The sequence below is a fragment of the Tiliqua scincoides genome, chromosome 10 (assembly GCF_035046505.1).
Source record: "Tiliqua scincoides isolate rTilSci1 chromosome 10, rTilSci1.hap2, whole genome shotgun sequence".
Classification (NCBI taxonomy): domain Eukaryota; kingdom Metazoa; phylum Chordata; class Lepidosauria; order Squamata; family Scincidae; genus Tiliqua; species Tiliqua scincoides.
Genome location: NC_089830.1, coordinates 6,642,169 through 6,661,428, shown reverse-complemented (window position 1 = coordinate 6,661,428; position 19,260 = coordinate 6,642,169). Strand labels below are relative to the sequence as shown.

The window sequence follows — 19,260 nt, the reverse complement described above, 5'->3', positions numbered from 1 at the left end:
TAAATGAATATATATTAAAGATGAACTTATATGAATGAATGAAGGTCTTGCAATAGCTCAAGGCCTATAAAAGGCCTTGCAGAAAGCAAGGCTGGCCTTCCCTTTGCTGCCGCTACTGCATCACAGACGTGAAACAGCAAGCAGTGGAGGGAGCCCTCATCCCACAGCTCACGCAAGAGGTCAGTCACCCTCACACTGAGAGCAGTTGCGTCGGGCCAGTGTGGGCTCCAACAAATCTCTGGACGGCCAGAGGCTCATTGGAGACTGGGGGTTCCGAGTGCCGCATTGAGAAGCCTCGAGGGCCGCAAGTGGCCCCAGGGCCGGGGTTTGGGCACCCCTGATCTACAGGGAAGGACCATAGCCCAGTGCATGGTATGCAGAAGGGCCCAGGTTCAACTCCTGGCTGCATCTGCGGGTAGGAATGGAAAGGTCCCTGCCTGAAATTCTGCAGGTTCAGTCAAAGGCAGCTTTATATGACCCCAGTTTGGGATGATGATAAACACACACACCGGGCATCCAACCTCCACAACCAAAAGAGCATCAACATGCCCAATAGATGTGTGTTTCTTTTTGGTATTTGAGAAATAAGATGAAATAAAGTAATTTTTTAAATCTATCACTAAATATCACCAGTTTTGCCCTGCACTGCCGACTAGTGTGCTTCCTTAGTCTCCTCCATGTGCCCTCTGTCAGCTTGAGCGGCGCATGCTGGGGTGCAACCCCACAAGCGGACAGGCCGCAGGGGAAGTTTCTGGCCTTGGCCAGACCAGCAAGAACAACCTGGAGCCAGGTTGTGATTCTGCTGAGCTGTAGAGTTGAGGTCGGAAGAAGTTTCGTGGTTTCTGCTGGTACATTGCTTTGTCAACATTTCACCTACTGCTTTGATAGGGCATGATAGTACATGAGTTCTTAAAAAAACACAATTAAATTAAAATTTAAGTTGTATTTGAATAAAAACACAAAACACCACATTCTGCATTTTTATTCAACAATTTTTTTAGAAAATCCATTTGCAAACACCCCTACCTATAGACAAGTCTACCATATTCTGTACTTAACAGGAAAAATAAGGTGGAATTTTCTGCTCCACATAACAAACTTCTGCCACATCAAAAACAAAATTATGTGACTTGTATACATTATGCATATTTGTCAGCTCTCCCTTTATTCTGCACCTGATAAATATAGCACTACACACCTGAAGCTACACAAAGCACGGATGCAGACTGGACCAGCACCCATCTTCCAGCCTCTCAAGCCTCCACCAAGCATTTCCTATATGCTTTCAAGAGTGGCCAAATTATCTCTGTGGCCATAGGGGTCAGAAAGTTGCTGAGAATCTGAGAAAGTTGAACCCCACAGCCAATGCCGCATCCTACAGCTTTTTGGCACAGAACGTAGCACACACACAGCCTCATGGTCACTGCTGCTACTGAATAAGGGTGGAGTCAGGCTCTAACATGGGAAAGCAGCACTCCCTGTAGGAAAAGATGTACAGCTGTTGTCCAACCCCAGTAAGATTGCAGCTACTGAAATGAATGTGCTCCAAGGCACTGTTGGGTCATATGCAGTGGAATTAAAATCTTTTTTCCTAAGCCTGGCATACTCTGGTTCAACCTGATCCCTCCTCTGACCTTCTTTGCAGAGACATTGGATCAACTGTAAAAGCAATGGACATTGAAGAGCTATGAATAATAGTACTTTTTCAAGAGCCCTTAGCAGAAGTTAACAAGGTATATCACTCCATGTAAAGCTGTTTTATGAGGAGTCAAATCCTTGCTCCATCTGGCCCAGTACTGGAAATATTAAGATGAGGTGCTCGGTTTGGAATTGTCGCAGTTAGTTCATTCAGTCTAATTTCAAATGCTGTCCCCCTGTAATTTTACATGCACTCAAGTCATTGTATTTATCAGTCCTGAGAAATGATAAACCTGACTTTCTAAAAGAAAGCACTACACGAGACCCTGCGCAACTGCAACTCCTGTATCTGTGGAAGGAACCATCTGTGGGTACAGAGGGTCCACAAGGTGCCTCCCTGCAATTATTTACCTGGAGTCTCCAAAAGCCTCTCCTGGGTTGTGCCAGGCCAACGACCTACTCTAATGGCTTCTGTGGGCTTCAGAATGCCCCCAGAAGCCTCCAGAAGTTGCTTCTGGTCAAAACAGAAGCTTACTCTGAAAACTGGATGTTGTTTCCACAGGCTTCTGTGGGCCATTCTGAGGCCCTTGGAGGCCAATAGAGTTGATCACTGGCCCACTGAGACTCAGGAGACACTTCTGGAAGCTCCAGGTATGTAATTGTGCATGCTTTGGGAGTGGACCCCAGCATCCACAGAATTCCTTATCTGCTTTGGGGGGGGGGTCTGGAATCAAACCCCATGGATAAGCAAGGCCTACTGTACAAAAGCATAAGGTCCACAAGTGTGGACGGTTAGCCATCTTTTTTGAACAGCGCATGCCCAGCTGAAACAGAACACAACAGAAACATGAGGGTACAAGGAAAGGATCAGTATCCCCCAAACACACTTCATCTGCTGCTATGCAGAAAGACTATTGCAAACTGCAAGTGACTGCAGAAAGTGTTAAATCAACAGCTAGCTGACGTTACAAGGAGCACGCATGAATGCGCCCACTGGCTTCTCTGCTTAAGACATCGGACAGCTACTGCCAGCCAAAGGGCCTGAACCTGCAACCTTCTATGTCAGGGTTTCCCAAACCCAGTGGTGCGTCAGGAGCCCACGTGCAGTGGGTCACGACCCGGGCCCTTCCACTTGCTCCAGTTTGGCACCAAATCAGAGTCATTCCCCAAGCGAAGTTACTCAATGAGAGGGTGGGGAGGCCTCTTCTAATTTGCGCAGGGCTGACGATCTGCTCTACTGGCCTCTGTGGGCATCAGAATGGACCACAGAACCTTCGGAAAGTGACTTCTGGTTTTCGGAAAGCCACTTCTGGTTTGCTTCTGAAAACTGGAAGTGGCTTTCAGAGGCTTCTGAGGCCTGCCGATCCTGGGAGAGTGCACTGCCAGCTTTGCATGACCCAGAAGAGCCTTCCCATTCCCCTGGTAAGTCATTTCACAGCATCACAGCCCACCACGGAGGATGAGGTGGGTCACAGTGCCAAGAGGATTGGAAACCATTGTTCTATGTGCAAATCATGTGCACTACCACTAAGCCATGGCTCACCCTCAAGAGTCTCTTGTCATTCAGTTACTTCCTACCTGGATCTGCTGGGAGAAGCGAGCGATATCATGATCTGGCTGGTTGCCTGAGGCCAGCAGGCGTGCCCTGCTCTCCATGAACTGCTGCAGCTTCTCGGACAGCTGCTCGTATTGCTCCACCTTGGGGAGGAGATCCTTCAGGGCGTCCTCCTTCTCCTGCTGCTGCCGCCAGAGCCTGCTAAAATGCTCCGTCACCTCTGCCAGCTTGCTCTGAAGGGCCGCAGCCGTGGCGCTGTCTGCAGTTTCCATGAACCGAGTCACCATCTCCTGGGTGGCCTCCAGGCTGCTCTTCTGCCTGGCTATGTCCTGCTTCAGCTTCTGTTAAACAAGCACACAGGGGGCACATGACAGTCCAGAATGTGGAACACAGCACAGGCTGGCATGAATAGGCCCCACCCATATTAAAAGGAAGTGCAGTCGGGGCGATGAGAGGGAGCCGCGTGGACGCCCTACGAGACTGGGGGGCGTAGACGGCCGGGACAGTTTCCTCCACTTAGTACCCTGAATGCAGTAGGGGTTTTAAGGGTTGCCCTAGTTAGTCCTGCTGCAGAGTTTTTGGTAAAAAATTAATAAAAGTGCCCATCTAAATCCAATCCTCAGTCTCATGTCATACAATCATAGAGTTGGAAGGGGCCTAACAGGTCATCCAGTCCAACCCCCTGCCTTAGGCAGGAAATCATCTTAGAGCAATAGAGTTGCTATTTGGCAGGTGCTGGGGTAACTTCTCCTGATTTCCAACAAACCCAAATTTTTTTTCTCCATTCCTTTCTGGCCAATTTGTATCCACCCAACTTACCTTTTCCTTTACCATCATCATCATCTATATAACACTTCTCAACAGGAGTAGTACACAAAGTGGTCTACATAATAAAATGAATCAATAAATGGTTCCCTGTCCCCCAAGGACCCACAATCTAAATATATAGAGAGAGACACCAGCAACAGCCAGTGAAAAAGACATGATGTTGGGGTGAGGAGGGACAGTTGCTCTCCCCCTGGTAAATAAAGGACACCACTTTGAAAGGGTCTCTTTGCCCAGATAGCAAGGGTATCTTTCTAACGCTTATTTTGTGCAGGATTGTGGAATGATCCTGACAAAGAACAGGATTTGTTTCAGTGCAGCAAAATAATCCAACTGTGCTGTTCAGAAACCGAAGTAGAATTTTACCTCTGCTTTTACTCCAGTTACCACTGCTGACTAGGCAAAGAGGCACTTTTTCAAGTGGTACTCCTCTTATGTTAACTGCAGGAGAGTAACTGTCCCTCCTCACCAGAGCACAGTGTCTTTTCTAGTGGCTGTTTGCTGGCATTTGTTCTGCATCTTTTTAAATTGTAAGCTCTTTTGGGACAGGGAGCCCATTCAGCTACTTGATTTTCTCTGTAAACCGCTTTGTGGACTTTTTTTTGTTGAAAAGCCGAGTATAAACAACAATTTCTTTCCAGATTCATTTTTGTTTTAGCTGTGGGGAGGAAAAAAATGAAGGGGGGGGGGAAAGATGCTCACCATGTTTGTGGCAAGGGACTCCTGGATGGAGGCAGAGGTGAAAGTAGCCACATCTTCCTTTTGGAGGTTTCTCTCAATCTCAGTTATGGACTGAAGGAGGCTCTCCAGTCCCTCCTGGACACTCTGAGACTGAGCAATGGACTTCTGCAGAAGGTCTGAGCGCCCCGCCATCCGAGAGGAAAGGTTCTGGAATCGACTCACAATGGAATCTGCGGAGCAAAGAAATTACAAATCTGGTGGCAGGGCAGTAAAACCAACCCAGGACCTCTCACAGTGCCTGAGGCAGCAGTGAGCCATTGGTACTCATGGGAGATCCGTTCCAGGATCGCCTGTGGATACCAATTTCCATGGATAATGAAATCCGTGGGGAGGGCCTCACAGGACTTCCTGGATGCAAAAGGAAGATCCTTCCAGTTGCATCCAGGAGACCTACAGAGGTGCGGGGAGGCCACTGCTTCTCCTCTTTCCGCTACCTGGATTCAAAGGAAATGGGGTAACATCATGGTAGGGTGAAGGAGAAGAGAGGGATTGGCTCAGGTGCCTCCAAGCTGCTCCACATTTACTCATCTGTTTCCCCTCTTCTTTTTGGAATGCAAGGAGCAGGAGGAGTAATAGGGGAGCCAAATAGGCAGGATATGCTAGACAAGGAGGGTGGTTTCTAGCACACTGTCTCAAGTGCTGGGAGGTCTCAGGTCAACCCTGAGCTGCACGAAGCAACTGAAAAATGTTTCTTGGAGCAGGGTTAGCTCAAGGCATTTTTGTGCCACCCACAGAAATCCAAAAGATCACCTTACAGTTGCCACCTTCCTTAGAGGTCCTCAAAGTCTGAACATAGGATCAGAACATGTCATTCTTAGTCAACATTTTGGGCCCTTACCTGTGGTTTCCTGAACGCCTCTGTGATCTGGCATGGGTGCTTCCTGTATTTCCAAAAGTGAACGAGCTGCTTTCTCCAGTTTTTCTACAGGCACCTGATGCTCTGCAAGGTCCTCCTGCAGGTGCTGTGGATATCAACCAGAAGCAGAACAGCAATAAGAGTAGGAAAGGGGCATAACCACTGCACCAAAAGAGCTTGTGACTGGTAGTTAGTTTCTAAAAACAAGAGATGCCCAACCACTAATCCAACCAAAATCCACACCCCAAGGCCCGGCAACCACACCACAAATCTCAGAGGTATGTAAGCTGGCTGTGGATCGTCGGTGTCGAGGCAAATGCGCTCTGCCCATGTTCAAAGGCAGATCTCTATCTAGGTTCACATGACACATGGTTAAGAGCCTGCCTCAAACAAGTAAAAAATGGAGCCCAAATGGATCAAAGGCCAGTAGAAAGGCATCAGAACTGTGTCGCTCGGAGTTGGCTTTTGCTTCTGTGAATATTGAGCAAGGAAGGGGAAAACCCCCAACCATCCTGAACCCAGGTTTGCCTGCTTGCTCACTTTGGCACTGGCGAGCTGCCCCTGCAAGACAGCTGGGTCAGAGGAAACAGGCTCTGAAAGGAGGTTCGCCACGGCCTCTTCGCTTTCCCGTAGCCACGTCCTGAGAGATTCGGCTACATCCTGGAACTGCTGACAGCGATCCAGCAGGACGTTCAGGTGGGACCCAAGGGCAGTGCACTACAAGGAGGATACAGTATAAAGATGCTTTTTAAGTCACCCAAAGGCCATAGCTCAATCTCCACCACATTTGTGCTTTGTACTCTTAGCCAGTTTCCCAAGGTCCCCATAGTGTCTTCTCGTTCCTAATATTCTTGTAAAGGATACTGAACCAGGTGGTTCTTGGTTAGGTCCAGCCCTCGAGAAAGAGGGCAGACTCAGGTTCACTTGACACAGATAAATAAGCTGTCAAAAGACCATGCTCTTTTGCTTTGTAAACACACTCCATTGTGTAACAGTTAAAAATAAGAGACCTCTTAGGACTAAAACTACCATCACCACCACCACCACCACCACAACCACTTGACTCAATTCCAGGACTGACCCAAGGCAGCACATCATGGTGCCAGCCCCCTGAATTTATCCCTGCTGCTGCTCCTCTTTCTCCTTCTCCCACTCCCTAGATTCAAAAATGGAAGAAGGGAATGGAGTGGAAGAAAAGTAATAATAATAATAATAATAATAATAATAATAATAATAATAATAATAATAATAATAATAATAATAATAATAATAATACTTTATTTTTATCCCGCCCTTCTCCCCAAAGGGAAAAGTGGTGAGAAAGAACATCTCTGACGCCCTGGCCCCTCATTTCTCCTTTCCTCCATACTTCTGCTTCATTCTCCTCTTCCTTCTCAAATCTAAGGAGCAGGAGAAGACGGTGCCAGGTCCCTCCACACCTGCCAATCCACCATCTGAGGTGACTGCCTCAGTTGGCCTTGTGGATGGCCAAGCCCATCAAGCCCTTTTATTGATTTAAGTTTATTCACTTAAACTTGTCAATGGGTTCTTGGAAACTGCAACTTTAAGTGAAACTACCGATAACAAAACCAATTTTACCAACCGTTAATTGATATATGTAAATGTGCAAACTCCACATAGACATTGGCCCTGGCCAGGAACTGATTTTTTTTTCCTCATCAACTTTATAACAAAAGGGGTGTCTGAGTCAAACACTCCACTTGCACAGGGAACAGAGGCTTGCAAATGAAGGGGTGTCAAACATAAGGCCCACAGGCTGAATGCAGCCCCTGGAAGCTCTTTATCCAGCCCCCATTAGTTCTTTATCTGGCCCCAATTACAACTGGGTGCTCTTATAGCTTCCCTTTCAAGCAGCTGTATTTCTGCAGAGGCTCTGGAAGGGAGAGATGGAAGGAGGCCTCGGAAGGCAGAGAACACTACAGGGAAGGCAGATGCTGCCAAGGTGCTGGGAGAGCCCAGTTATCACAGGGGCTACCATTTCAACAGCGTCACTTCTTCTGAACATCACTTCACAGATCACCTCTCAGCTGCTGGGGTGCGAAGTGAAGCTGCAGCAGAAGCGGCACTGTTGAAAGGGTGGCCCACGTGACAATTGGGCTTCCCATATCATGGAAATATGACCAAGGTGCCTATTTTCTCTTTTGTCATTTGCATCTAATGAGTTTCCTATGTGAGAACAAAGTGCTTATTTCTGGCTCAATGACATCGCTTACTGCTTAATGAAGTCACCTCCAGGTCTCAGCAGGTGTCATGAATGCTATTTGGCCCATACATGAAATGAGTTTGACAACCCTAATCTAGACAATGCTTAGCCCCAGATCAACTTGGCACACATCTGGTCATTTCTAATACCTTGGAGTGGAGAGTGCCGTATCTTCTTGTGGCGTCTTCCAATTTGCCCTTCACTAGTGTTCCAGTGGCTAAAACCTCAGGTCCCAGAGGCCTTCTGGCAGCAGCAGCTGCCTCTGCCACCACCTTCTCTGCATCCAGCACTTTCTGTCCTGACATGGTAACAAACCGCAAATCCCCCTTGTGGGAGATCACGTCTTCAGAGAAGTTGCTCTGCTGGAGAAGCATCGGCCGAAGGGACTCGAGGCTGCCATCTCCTTGACGCATCTTCTCAAGCTCTTGCTCAGCCTGTTCCAGCCAGGCCTCAAACTCCATGTGATCCCGCAGGAACTTCTGCAGCTCGTCCCGGAGCGCCTGCCCTTGCTTCAGCTGCCTCTCCGACTGAGACAAGGCTGCGGCATACTGGGCCTTCAGATCTTCCAGCCTGCCCTGGAGCTTCTGCTTCTCCTCTGGGGTCAGATGGTGGCCTTGCTTGTCCAGGAAGGCTTGGGCTGATTGGGTGGCGAGGATGACATCTTGCTGCTGAGACAGAAGTTCTTGGTGGCAAACCTGAAAAGAAAATATGCACCCCAAGTTAAAGTTGGCACTGCTGAAATTAAAACCTGGGCCATGGATAAATCCATTTCTACGGGAAGCAGAATCTTCTCACAATTCCTGGCCATTTTTCCCTTGAGCCCCGATTGACTTCTTCTAGTTAGCTAGAAGTAATGAACTTCCTGTGTTTCCCACAAGCTTTCCTGTTCCTGCAGCCTGATTAGCTTCTAATATAGCCTTTGGATAGACTGAGAGCCCCATATAAACTTTGTGGGTCTGGTCAGCCTACATGTTAGGCATTCTGTTTTGAACTTGGTGTCAGAAAATCAACACATTCTGTAACGTCCTTCCTGCACATTTTTTCTTGCTCCCAGGCTCCCATCCCTGTAAAGCACCTTACCCAGTAGCACCTGCCCTAGACACCATCCCTAGACTGAGGTCTACAGACAGTAAGAGTCTCATACTAAGAAAGGTCCCAGGGACTCAGCTGAACTGCCAAGAATGAAGTGATTGGTTTACAGCCAGTTGGTTGGCTCCTGGTGTTAAAAGTAACAACGTTAGGATAGCTAGGAAGGCAACTATTGAATCTGGAGCAGTTTTAGTAAGGGGAGAACATAAGAAGAACCCCACTGGATCAGGCCATCTAGTACAGCTTCCTGTATCACAACTGGCCTACTAGATGCCTCAGGGAGTGCACAAGACAAGAGACCTGCATCCTGAGATAGCTTACTTCTAGGAGGTTGCAAATACCCATCATATGGCTTGTAACCTGTGATGGACTTTTCCTCCATAAATCTGTCCAATCTCCTTTTAAAGGCATCTAGGCCGGAAGCCATCACCACATCCTGTGGCAAGATCCACAGATTAATTACACACTGGATAAAGAAGTATTTTGTCTGTTCTAACTCCCAAGGCTCAATGGATGTCCCCTGAAGAAGAGGAAGAAGATTATAGCCAGAGTGGAGGAAGGCACTCAAGACAAAAGTAGTAGAGAATTCCTGGTTTTGGCAAAGAATAGCAGGCCAAACTATGCACAACGTATTTAAAGCAGCATTAACCATGTTTTGCTTTCATCAACATCAGTCAGATTAGCGCCGCGCATGGATCAGGACCTGAACAGGGATCCTTTCTGGATCTGGATTAATAACTAAGCCATCATGGCTAACAGAACATCAAGTGTCACATGTTGTTTGGCCCAGAATACTCAAGAGTGAGGTTTGACCTAATTCAGAGTAGGTTATGGACAACTCTCAGAAGTCTGGGCTAGGATCCAACCAGGGCTAGAAGCCGAAGCTCAGTAACAAGAACAGCAGGGAAGGGATATGCGTATGAGGGTTAAAGGTAACATAAACACTGCAATCCTTCAATATTTCTACAACCATTTTCCTAAATGCTTTGTCATGTAAGTTTTTACTCTCTTTTTTTGGTGTTACATTTGTTCTACTATAGAAAACAAGCCAGGTGAGAGGGCGGGGACAATGAAACACACCTGGTCAACAGTTACACTATGCTATAAAAAAACTGTTGTAAAAAAATTGCACATTCTTAAACAAAGCATTAAAAAGGACACTTTAAGGGTACAGTGAAATTCAAAGAACTCTGTCCTCTGTTAGCTAGTGAGCAGAAAAAAAAATAGCAAAAAAATTCCTGCAAAAAAATGGCAGGAATTGGAGTGACAAGATCCAGAACACGCCTTACGGGGGGGGGACGGGGACGGGACACAAATAGGTGGCCCCTCAATTGCAATGCATTCAGAGCTTTAAACATACAACAGAAAAACAAAAACAAAAAAAGGGGAGAGTGATCATTAACAGGAAGCAGGATATTAACATTCACTTTTCCTTTTAGTCCGACTGTCTGCTTGTCTGTTAAAGCAAGAGACATACAGTAATTGTAAAGAGGCTGCTTGCCTGCCTGCTTGCTTGTTTGGTTAAAGCAGGGGTCTCCAAACCCTGGCCCGGGGGCCAGATGCGGCCCGCAGAGAGCTTCTATCCAGCCCACGACCAGCCTCTAATCCCCTGAGAGCCTCTGGCCCAGTTGACTAAACACAACCGGAGTTGTGCTTGTGGGGCTGGGGAATGGGGGTCCATTTAAGTTTGTGCTTTATTTCTTAGGCTGTGTTGATGTTTGGAGAAATTCTGGACATTCATTCATCTAAGTTCCATCTCTAATGTTTTTACTTAAATTTTATATTTAATTTTTTTTCTGGCCCTTGACACTGTGCTAGATATTTGATGCGGTCCTTCAGCTGAAAAATTTAGAGATTGCTAGGTTAAAGCAAGAGACATTCCCCGCAACTGTAATGAAGATAAACAACGGTAATAGGCCATTGGGGGGGGGGGAGGTTTTACAGAGACAGGGTTCCCCTTTATCCACAGTTTCCAGTATTGTACTGGAGGAGCCAGGAACATATCTCCTGCAGGACATCCGTATTACAGACATAAGCTGAGAGACAGTGACTTGGTGCTGTTTATTATGGACCCACAAAAGGGGCCCACAGTTAGCTGGGACCTAAACACATTTTTTTACTCATTTTAGGCATGACATTTGTTCTACTGCAACAACAAGTCAGGAAAAGGAGATACAGGCAGGCAAACACACCCCACAAGACCACACCAGACCACACCAACCTTCAATGCCTCATAGTACGTGTCAAGATTCTCTTCAACTCTATCTGCTGCTAAGCGGCCATCAAGAGTATCCTGGATTCTTTCATCTGGGTGGTCTCTAGAGGTTTGTGCCACTGGCTGGAGTTTCTGCTCTCTGGGCTGCTCCAATGATGCCACCCAATGCAGAAGGGAGTTGATCTTCGCCTGGTTATCTTCCAAATCTTTTGCAGTTCTAACCTGGAAACAAAAAGTTTGAGAGTGACAAATCTGGGTTGGTTCATCCATAATGTTGATTGAGCTTAATGCTGCATTGCCCTGGAAGGAGTAATATTCTTTCAAGGTACCCTCCCTCTGCTGAAGAAAACAGGCCACTTTGGAGAGAGAAATCTGTCAGACACTGAAAGCCATGAACTTGTGACCACTACCAGAGGTGACCACTACCTCTTCATCCTCCCAGCCTCCCTCCCTGCCAATCTTCCAAGAAGTATGGAGGATGGGGAGAAGCTGAGACTAGTAGCCTAGAGTAGCTCTTCTCCAAGGCAGGCAGGGAACTGGGAGACAAGAACAGCAACTGACTCCTCTCTTCCCAACTGCCCTTTCAATAAGCAGGAGAGGAAGAGAAGCCACACCAAGCCACACATGTTAGCATGTCCCTTGCCCTCCCAGTTTCTACTCTTTGCAATAGCAGTAAGAAGGGACCAGGCAGGAGGCAGGAGAAAGGAAGGGGAAGAAAGGAAGGGGAATTTTAAGCGGTTGCAACATTTTTGTGGCATGTTTAGAATGCCAAGCGGCAGCCCCTGAGCTGGGACTCAGTTGTCAGCGGGGCTTGAGCAAGTCTTGGTACTGTAGGGGGAAAACACTAAAGAAGCACAGGTGCCAGTGGTTTACCTTTTCCGTCTGCTGTTGCACCACTGTGCTCACAGCAGTCTCAAGCTCCTTCTGGGCTGCCTCTGTCCTCTCCTGCAGGGACTGGTACTGTTCCTTAGCCTGGCACAGTCTCTCTTGCAGGGATGCCAGCTCTCCAGGGTCCAGCTTGGTCCTGCTCTCCTCCAGGAATGCTTCTGTCGCTTTCAAGATGCTCGCAAAGGAGGCCGCCCGGCTGTGCATACTCCTTTGCAACTCCTAATGGCATCATTCAGAAGGAGGATAATGACATTTGTCCGGAAACTTCAGAAACAGCACAGTCCTACGCACGTCTACTCAGAAATCCCATTAGGTACAATGGGGCTTACTTCCAGGAAAATCTGCATAGGACTGCAGCCTTATTTAATTTGATACCCACTCTGATTTCTCAATGTGGGCAAACAGTCAGTGAAAAAGGCCTTGCCTTGTTGCCCCCAATCTCCCTGCTCTTATAACCTGGAACTTTCTTGACTATAATCTTCACTCACCCAGTTCCATCATCCTGCTTCTCAAGCAGCTCTGAACTTTCTCCCTTGCTGCCATTTATTCCAAGAACTATCACCCAGAATGACTGTGCTGTTACTTCTCTTCCTTCAATCACTCCTAAAAACCCACCTTTACAAGAAGCCTTTGGCCCAAACACTGTAGACCCCATAACATGCTGGAACTAAGGCTGCAATCCTATACAAACTTTCTCAGGAGGAAGCCTCACTGAATGCAATAGGGGGTTACAGCATAATCCTATGCACATCTATTCAGAAGTCCAAGAACACACACATTAATTGCACATTCTTTCCTTGTTTACTCTTGCCTCCACTTCCTTCCCCTTCTTTGTGTCCCCCAGGTGTCTGTTTTTAGATTGCAAGCCCTCTAGGGGAAGGTTGGCCCACTCATGAGGCTAAATGAAGCAATTGGTGCCTGTCTCCATTTGCCCTCCACTACTGCTTCTGCTCCCTGGATATGAAAAGGGTGGAATGGAGCAGAAGAGGAAGGGTGAAGGGGAGGAGAGTGCTTGTCTAGAACACTTTAGCTCACCACACTTCCTCTTCTGCTCCATTCCCCTCTTCATATCCAGGGAGTGGAAGGAGCAGCTGCAAAGGTAGGCAGGTTCTACAGTTAAGGCAGTGCTACCCAAACTTAACTCTGACACAACACCCTCCATTCGCTAAAATTGAGTGTTGGGAGAGTTAGAACAGACAAAAGAAAATATTTCTTTACTCAGCGTGTGGTTGGTCTGTGGAACTCTTTGCCACAGGATGTGGTTATGGTGTCTGGCCTGGACGCCTTTAAAAGGGAATTGGACAAGTTTCTGGAGGAAAAATCCATTACGGGTTACAAGCCATGATGTGTATGTGCAACCTCCTGATTTTAGAATTGGGCTATGTCAGATGCAAGGGAGGGCACCAGGATGAGGTCTCTTGTTATCTGGTGTGCTCCCTGGGGCGTTTGGTGGGCTGCTGTGAGATACAGGAAGCTGGACTAGATGGGCCTATGGCCTGATCCAGTGGGGCTGTTCTTATGTTCTTAAGACAACAGACACAACCTGTGTTGCGGTGCCCTCCCCTGCATCTGGCAATCAGAGGCAGCCTGCCTCTAAAACCAAGAGCTTGCACATACCTACTATGACTTGTAACCCATAATGAACTTGTAACTTTGGTGGGCCGCTGTGAGATATAGGAAGCTGGACTAGATGGGCCTATGGCCTGAGCCAGTGGGGCTGTTCTTAAGTTCTTATGTTCTCCATGCTGCAAACACAGCACTCAGAACCGAGAAGTAACTGGCCATGACGCGATGATTCATTACCAGTTACTTTCAGGTTGGAGACCACAAGTGACCCTGAATATGATGGTAAAAGGCTCAGGGTAGGACTTTCTAGCAGTGAAAACCTCATGCACAGAGCTCTGCCCGCCAAGCCAAGCCCCTTACCGCCATTTTCAGCACTGCATCGGATACTTGCTGCCAGGCAATCATGCATTTGTGGCACTGCTCCCAGCAGCTGTGCCTCCCAGACTGGGGACCACTGAATTAAGGGGTGGTGGTATTGGACACCTCAGGCACTGGGAGATGTTAATCTGGCCCTGTTTGGAGATCTCTGAGTTCCTTACAAAACATCTGGCACACAAAAAATACTACATCATCAACAAAGAATGCCACCTTAACATCACTCTGCCTCTTCTGCAACGTGGAGAGGTCTCCTTCTCCAGCTGTGCCCTGAGGATCCGTCAACCGGTCCAAGGCCTGATTCGTCCAGGAATGCAACTCCTCCAACTTCTGGCTGTGAATTGCTTGCTGTTCTTGAAGCGTCTGTTTGGATTAAAACACACACACACAACCAGACAGGAGCTTGTTAATGTCTATCAACTAAACCACCTCCAAAGTTTGGCAAACACCTTGCAAAACAGAAAGCACTTTAGCAAGAGAAGTCGAGCAGTTCACAAGACGAATTGTCTGTCAGTATCTCTCTCTCCCCACCTCTATCATGTGTGATCTAGACAAGAATCTGGTTCCACTGTTTGGAAGAACAGAAGTGCAACTCTTTTAAAAGTGGTGTGATTTGCTCTTCTGATATTATCCATAAATTCATGTATAGCAATCCATTCATCAAGGTCTGATGGTGACTTTGGATGGCAGAAATGTTCTTCTAGAATGCAAAATTCTTTGTGGATGCTGCAGAAAAAAGACAGGGAGGAGGGATCTGGGGTTCCCCTGAAGATTTCTGACAACATTCAAATCAATTTTGTATTCCAAGGTAACACTTTTCATGTCTTCCATTGAAGGGACTGCACTACATCAGAACTGAACCCAAACAGAAATCATATCCACTGGAGAAAGCTGTTCTGGCTTTACCACCAAAACAAGAAAGCAAACAACTAAAATTTGCCTGCAGCCTTAGTTTGCATTACAATCTCAAGAACAAGAGACTCCTGGAGATTATCGAACTATACAAGATGACCCTTCAGAACAAGATGACCCTGCACCTTTAGAATGGTGATTTCTGGAGGTAGAGAGAGAGAGTTTTGAACACTGCACCAAATCAAATCCTAGATTGTCCCCTTGGCATACAGCAAACAGCATCACAGCAATTGAGCATGATGTGTGACCCTGGACCATCCATCCTCCTTTCAACCAGTGTATCATTTTTCTTTCTCCTGGCGCCTTCGGATTCAAATATACAAAGTGTGCCAAATTTAAAAAAAAAAAAAATGGGTGTTTTTCTCTTACAGTCTTTAAGCCAAACAACAGAAGCAGTTGGGGGAGGGGAAAAAGAGCATTCCCTAAAAAGCACTCTTCAGCAGTGTAATGGGATCTTCTTGCATTTAGGGATGGGAGAACACTGAATCTGAAAAGGCAAAGCAAACTGGTTAATACACACACAGACAAGAGGCAGAATGAACACACATCAGAAGGACCATTGTTAATCAAAACATTACTTGTATTAATAGTGTCTGAAGGACAGAGAAAGAGGTGGTTATAGGAAATCCATGAGCAGGCCACAAGGAGCAAGCATGAGGGTTGGGGCTGGCGGCATGCACCCCACAGTGTCCATTTTTTTGTGTTCTCACAACATTCAGTGTACATTCTTTAAATCAGGAATCAGCAACTTGAGGACCCTGAGTCCAGCCTGGCCCCCAAAGGGCACTACATGCTCTCTCCAGTTTTCAACATAAAGGTAAGAGATGGGTTTTGGGGTCAACTGTGGCAAAAGGACCTGCCAGCAAGCCACTGAGGGGTGGGGGAATGCTGTCTTAAGTCATCCATTATCAAAACAATCCTCTAAAACAGTGGTTCTCAAACTGTGGGTTGTGACCCAATTTTTGGTGGGTCCCCATAGCAGCTGGGCAGAGCCTCCAATGAAAATACAGGTGATGGAAAGATCAGATAACTAATAACCTCAAGCCCTGAAGCTATTCAGAAATCATATAGCTGCTAATTGCCCTGCAAAGAGCTCAGTTCCTGTAGCTGGCAAGTATGTATAAATATAGGGGGATAAATATCTGAGCATTTTTGGGGGGTTATTATTACTTGAAAATAAATAAATAAATAAATTCTTTCTAGATGTCTTTTTAAAAGTCTCGTAAACCTAGGTGGGTCCCGACAGAGAATCATTTTAAAAGGTGGGTACTGGTGCGAAAAAGTTTGAGTACCACTGCTCTAAAAGATGTGAGATAGTTACATTGTAAGGTACACTTGGCATACACATTTAATCTGGCTTTCCAGCTATCATTGTGTTCCTCCTCCTCCTCCGCATTTACAGAGTTTTCAAGTGCTGAAAGCACTTCACGTGTATTGTCTGATTGTAATTCTAAGCAGCCATCCTGTAAAGTCAGAGGATTCAGAACTCTGTGAGGATGCTGAGGCTGAGAGAGATGGTTGAAGGGCTGCTGGTGAGGTTGTGGAGGAAGCGAGTGTTGAACCTGGTAAAGTCCTGATTCAAGTCCAGGGTCCAATTCAACCTTCTTGCATCAATGCAGCCCCAAGGTAAAGGTTCGCTTACCTTGAGGAGACCTCTGAGACTGCCTCCCCACAGAAGGATGCAGGGCATATCCCATTGGCATGGTTGCATTGGGGCTGTAAAGTTGGATAAGATTCAGCCCTCTATCTCAGCCATTACACAACCTCAGCTCTAATTCATTTTAATGATTAATTCGCAATACATTTAATTGCCATTATTTGAATCCAGAGCTCCTAACTGCATCCAAACTCCAAGGAAGGAGGGAAATGCAATGCTTTGAGGAACTTCTTCTCTAAATCCACATCTCACACACAGTTTACAAGGTACTGTAAAGATGCTCAGGTGCTCACCTACCTTCAGGATGTTCTTAGAAAAAGCAGCTCCTAACTCTCTCTTAGGGACAGAGCATGGGTGGAGAAACAAAGGGGGGAAAGCATCCCTTTGCTTTAAAGAAGCAGCTGTCACATATATGAAGTCATGCCTTAACTGCGAGAGGGATGCACATAAACAGTGGAGTGGAAAACAGCACACAAGCCACCAACTTTGTTAAAGAGAAAGACACACACATACATCCATCTCCTTGTTAAGTATGACCCAGCAGAGAAGTTGCAGCTCCACCACCATCACCTGATCTGTCCGCTCCACTTGCTGGAGACAGACCTGCAGGACCTCTGCCCGGGTGGCCACTCGCTCCGAAAGGTCCCGGAAAGACCTCTGCAGTTCATTCAACAGTCTCAAGAGCTGTCTGCTCTGCTCAGGTGTCAAGTCTTGAGCATGCTCAGAGATGAAGAACTGAATGTCAAAGGCTGCTGTGTCAAGCTGCATTTTGGTGTCTTCGAGAGGCTTTTTTAGCTCCTAGGCACAGCACAAGAGAAAGTAAAAAGAGAAAACCGTGATCAGGGAAACAACATACTGTCACAGACTACACAGAAGCCAAAGTACTCCAGTTTCCTTCTCAAAGGTGTTTTGCATGGAGACCTGTCCAGGGCTACTGGGTGACTTGTCTCTCTCCACAGTCACTTCCTGGATTTTTTTTTCTTTTTAAATTTTAACACCAACATGACCAGCAGTTTTGGAAAATCTATAGTTGACAGGGTGTGAGAGAGCAGGATACTGTTGCACATGCAAATGAATAGGAAGTGTTTTTAATGATAGAACCTGATCAGTCCTTAACCAGGCAATGTTTGCCCTGATATGCTGGAATCCAGTTTTCAGAAGGAGATGCCCTTCAGAGCTGGGGAGGGGGGCCAGTTAGGAACCAGGCTGTAGGTCAGAAATGCATGGCTAAAGGTGAACCACCGTGGGGCTCCAGGGCTCTCACTTGGAATTGGATGCAGGGTGGGTGAATTTACAGTTTACCAAAGGGACATTTTAATTGCAGTTTTAATGCATTCTGCTTGTATATGTGCAAATAAAGTCAAATACTAAAAAGATGCCCTATGTCCCTAGTGCTCTTTCTTCTAAAGAAACAAAATCTTGTTGCTCCTCACCATGTGAGAAGGGGGAAAGCTTAACAATACTACATGTTGAGTGAGAAGGGTTACCTCTCAGGGTTACCACCACTTTCCAAAAGCAGCAGAGCATAAGAACCTAAGAAGAGCCTGAATCAAGCCAAGGGCCCATCTAGTCCAGCTTCCTGTATCTGACAGTGGCCCACCAGACACCTCTGGAAGCACGTAAGACCACAAGATACCTGTACACAATTGCCACTCCCTTGCATCTGGCATTCAGATACAGGCTACCTCTAAAACACGGAGGTTGCATACAGTCATCACGACTTCTAACCTGTGATTGACCTGTCCTCCATCAATCTCTCCAATCCCCTTTTCAAGGGAACTAGGTCAGATGCCATCACCACATCCTGAGGCAAGGAGTTCCACAGATGTGTTACCTCATCAGACCTGGATAAAGAAATATTTCCTTTTGTCTAGTCTAACTCTTCTGCCACTCAATTTTAGTGGATGCCTCCTGGTACTGTGGAGAGGGAAAAGAACTTCCTTCTATCTATCCATCCCATGCATAGCTTTACAAATCATAACCCCTCTCAAGCAGCTTCTTTTTAAACTGAAGAGATCCAAACACTGTAGCCTTTCCTTGTAAGGTAAGTGCCCCAGTCCATTAATCGTTTTGGCTACTCTCTTCTGCAGCTTTTCTAGTTCCGCTATATTCTTTCTGAGATGTGGCAACCAGAACTGGACCCAATACTCCAGATGTGGCCTTACCATCGATTTTTGTATTCTAAGGTTGGCCAGCAAACACAAACATGCCTTGCACTACCAAAAAGCCCTCTAGAGCTCGAGACAAACAAAAGGAAACCACTTTTTCAAACACTGCATCATAAATCTACAGAATTCAGGGCCATAAATGGTTGTGGTTTATGACAATTACAGCCTGTCACAGACTGTTGTGATGCCTCCAGGTCCAAAACAGTATTTGAAAGGGGCAGATAAATACATGGATGGTAGGCCAGTCAGTGGCTTCCAGCCATGTTTTATTTCTTTGTCTTTTCCCACCACCATCATGCCAAATTTCCTTCATTACATTGGGAGGTGGAAGTAGAAGATAACAGTTTCACTCAGGCAAGCCAAGATGCTCTACTGATAGTTAAAACCCTTAAGACTTGTCAAAATCTTGAAGTAGGGAGAAAATGCAGAAGATACCAAAAACTCGGGGAAATGAAACATTAAGAAGGGAGAGTCAAAGAGAAAGAATGGATGAGAAAGAGGCAGCCAGCCATCCTTCCTCTCTGACACACCCATTTCATACACCATGATTT

General features: G+C 46.5%; 1 protein-coding gene across 6 annotated transcripts in view; it reads right to left on the bottom strand.

Moving 5' to 3' along the window:
* Window positions 1–19,260, bottom strand: part of MACF1 (microtubule actin crosslinking factor 1) — a 270,575-nt gene that overhangs the window by 141,241 nt on the left and 110,074 nt on the right. For all 6 annotated transcript variants that reach the window (XM_066638188.1, XM_066638183.1, XM_066638186.1 and 3 more), the window contains 9 exons: window positions 17,112–17,339; window positions 14,186–14,335; window positions 12,017–12,250; window positions 11,150–11,365; window positions 7,989–8,534; window positions 6,156–6,332; window positions 5,598–5,721; window positions 4,721–4,929; window positions 3,217–3,534 (listed from right to left, as the gene is read on the bottom strand). In XM_066638188.1, the coding sequence (XP_066494285.1) occupies window positions 3,217–3,534; window positions 4,721–4,929; window positions 5,598–5,721; window positions 6,156–6,332; window positions 7,989–8,534; window positions 11,150–11,365; window positions 12,017–12,250; window positions 14,186–14,335; window positions 17,112–17,339 (2,202 nt within the window). The remainder of the gene's footprint in view (window positions 1–3,216; window positions 3,535–4,720; window positions 4,930–5,597; window positions 5,722–6,155; window positions 6,333–7,988; window positions 8,535–11,149; window positions 11,366–12,016; window positions 12,251–14,185; window positions 14,336–17,111; window positions 17,340–19,260) is intronic.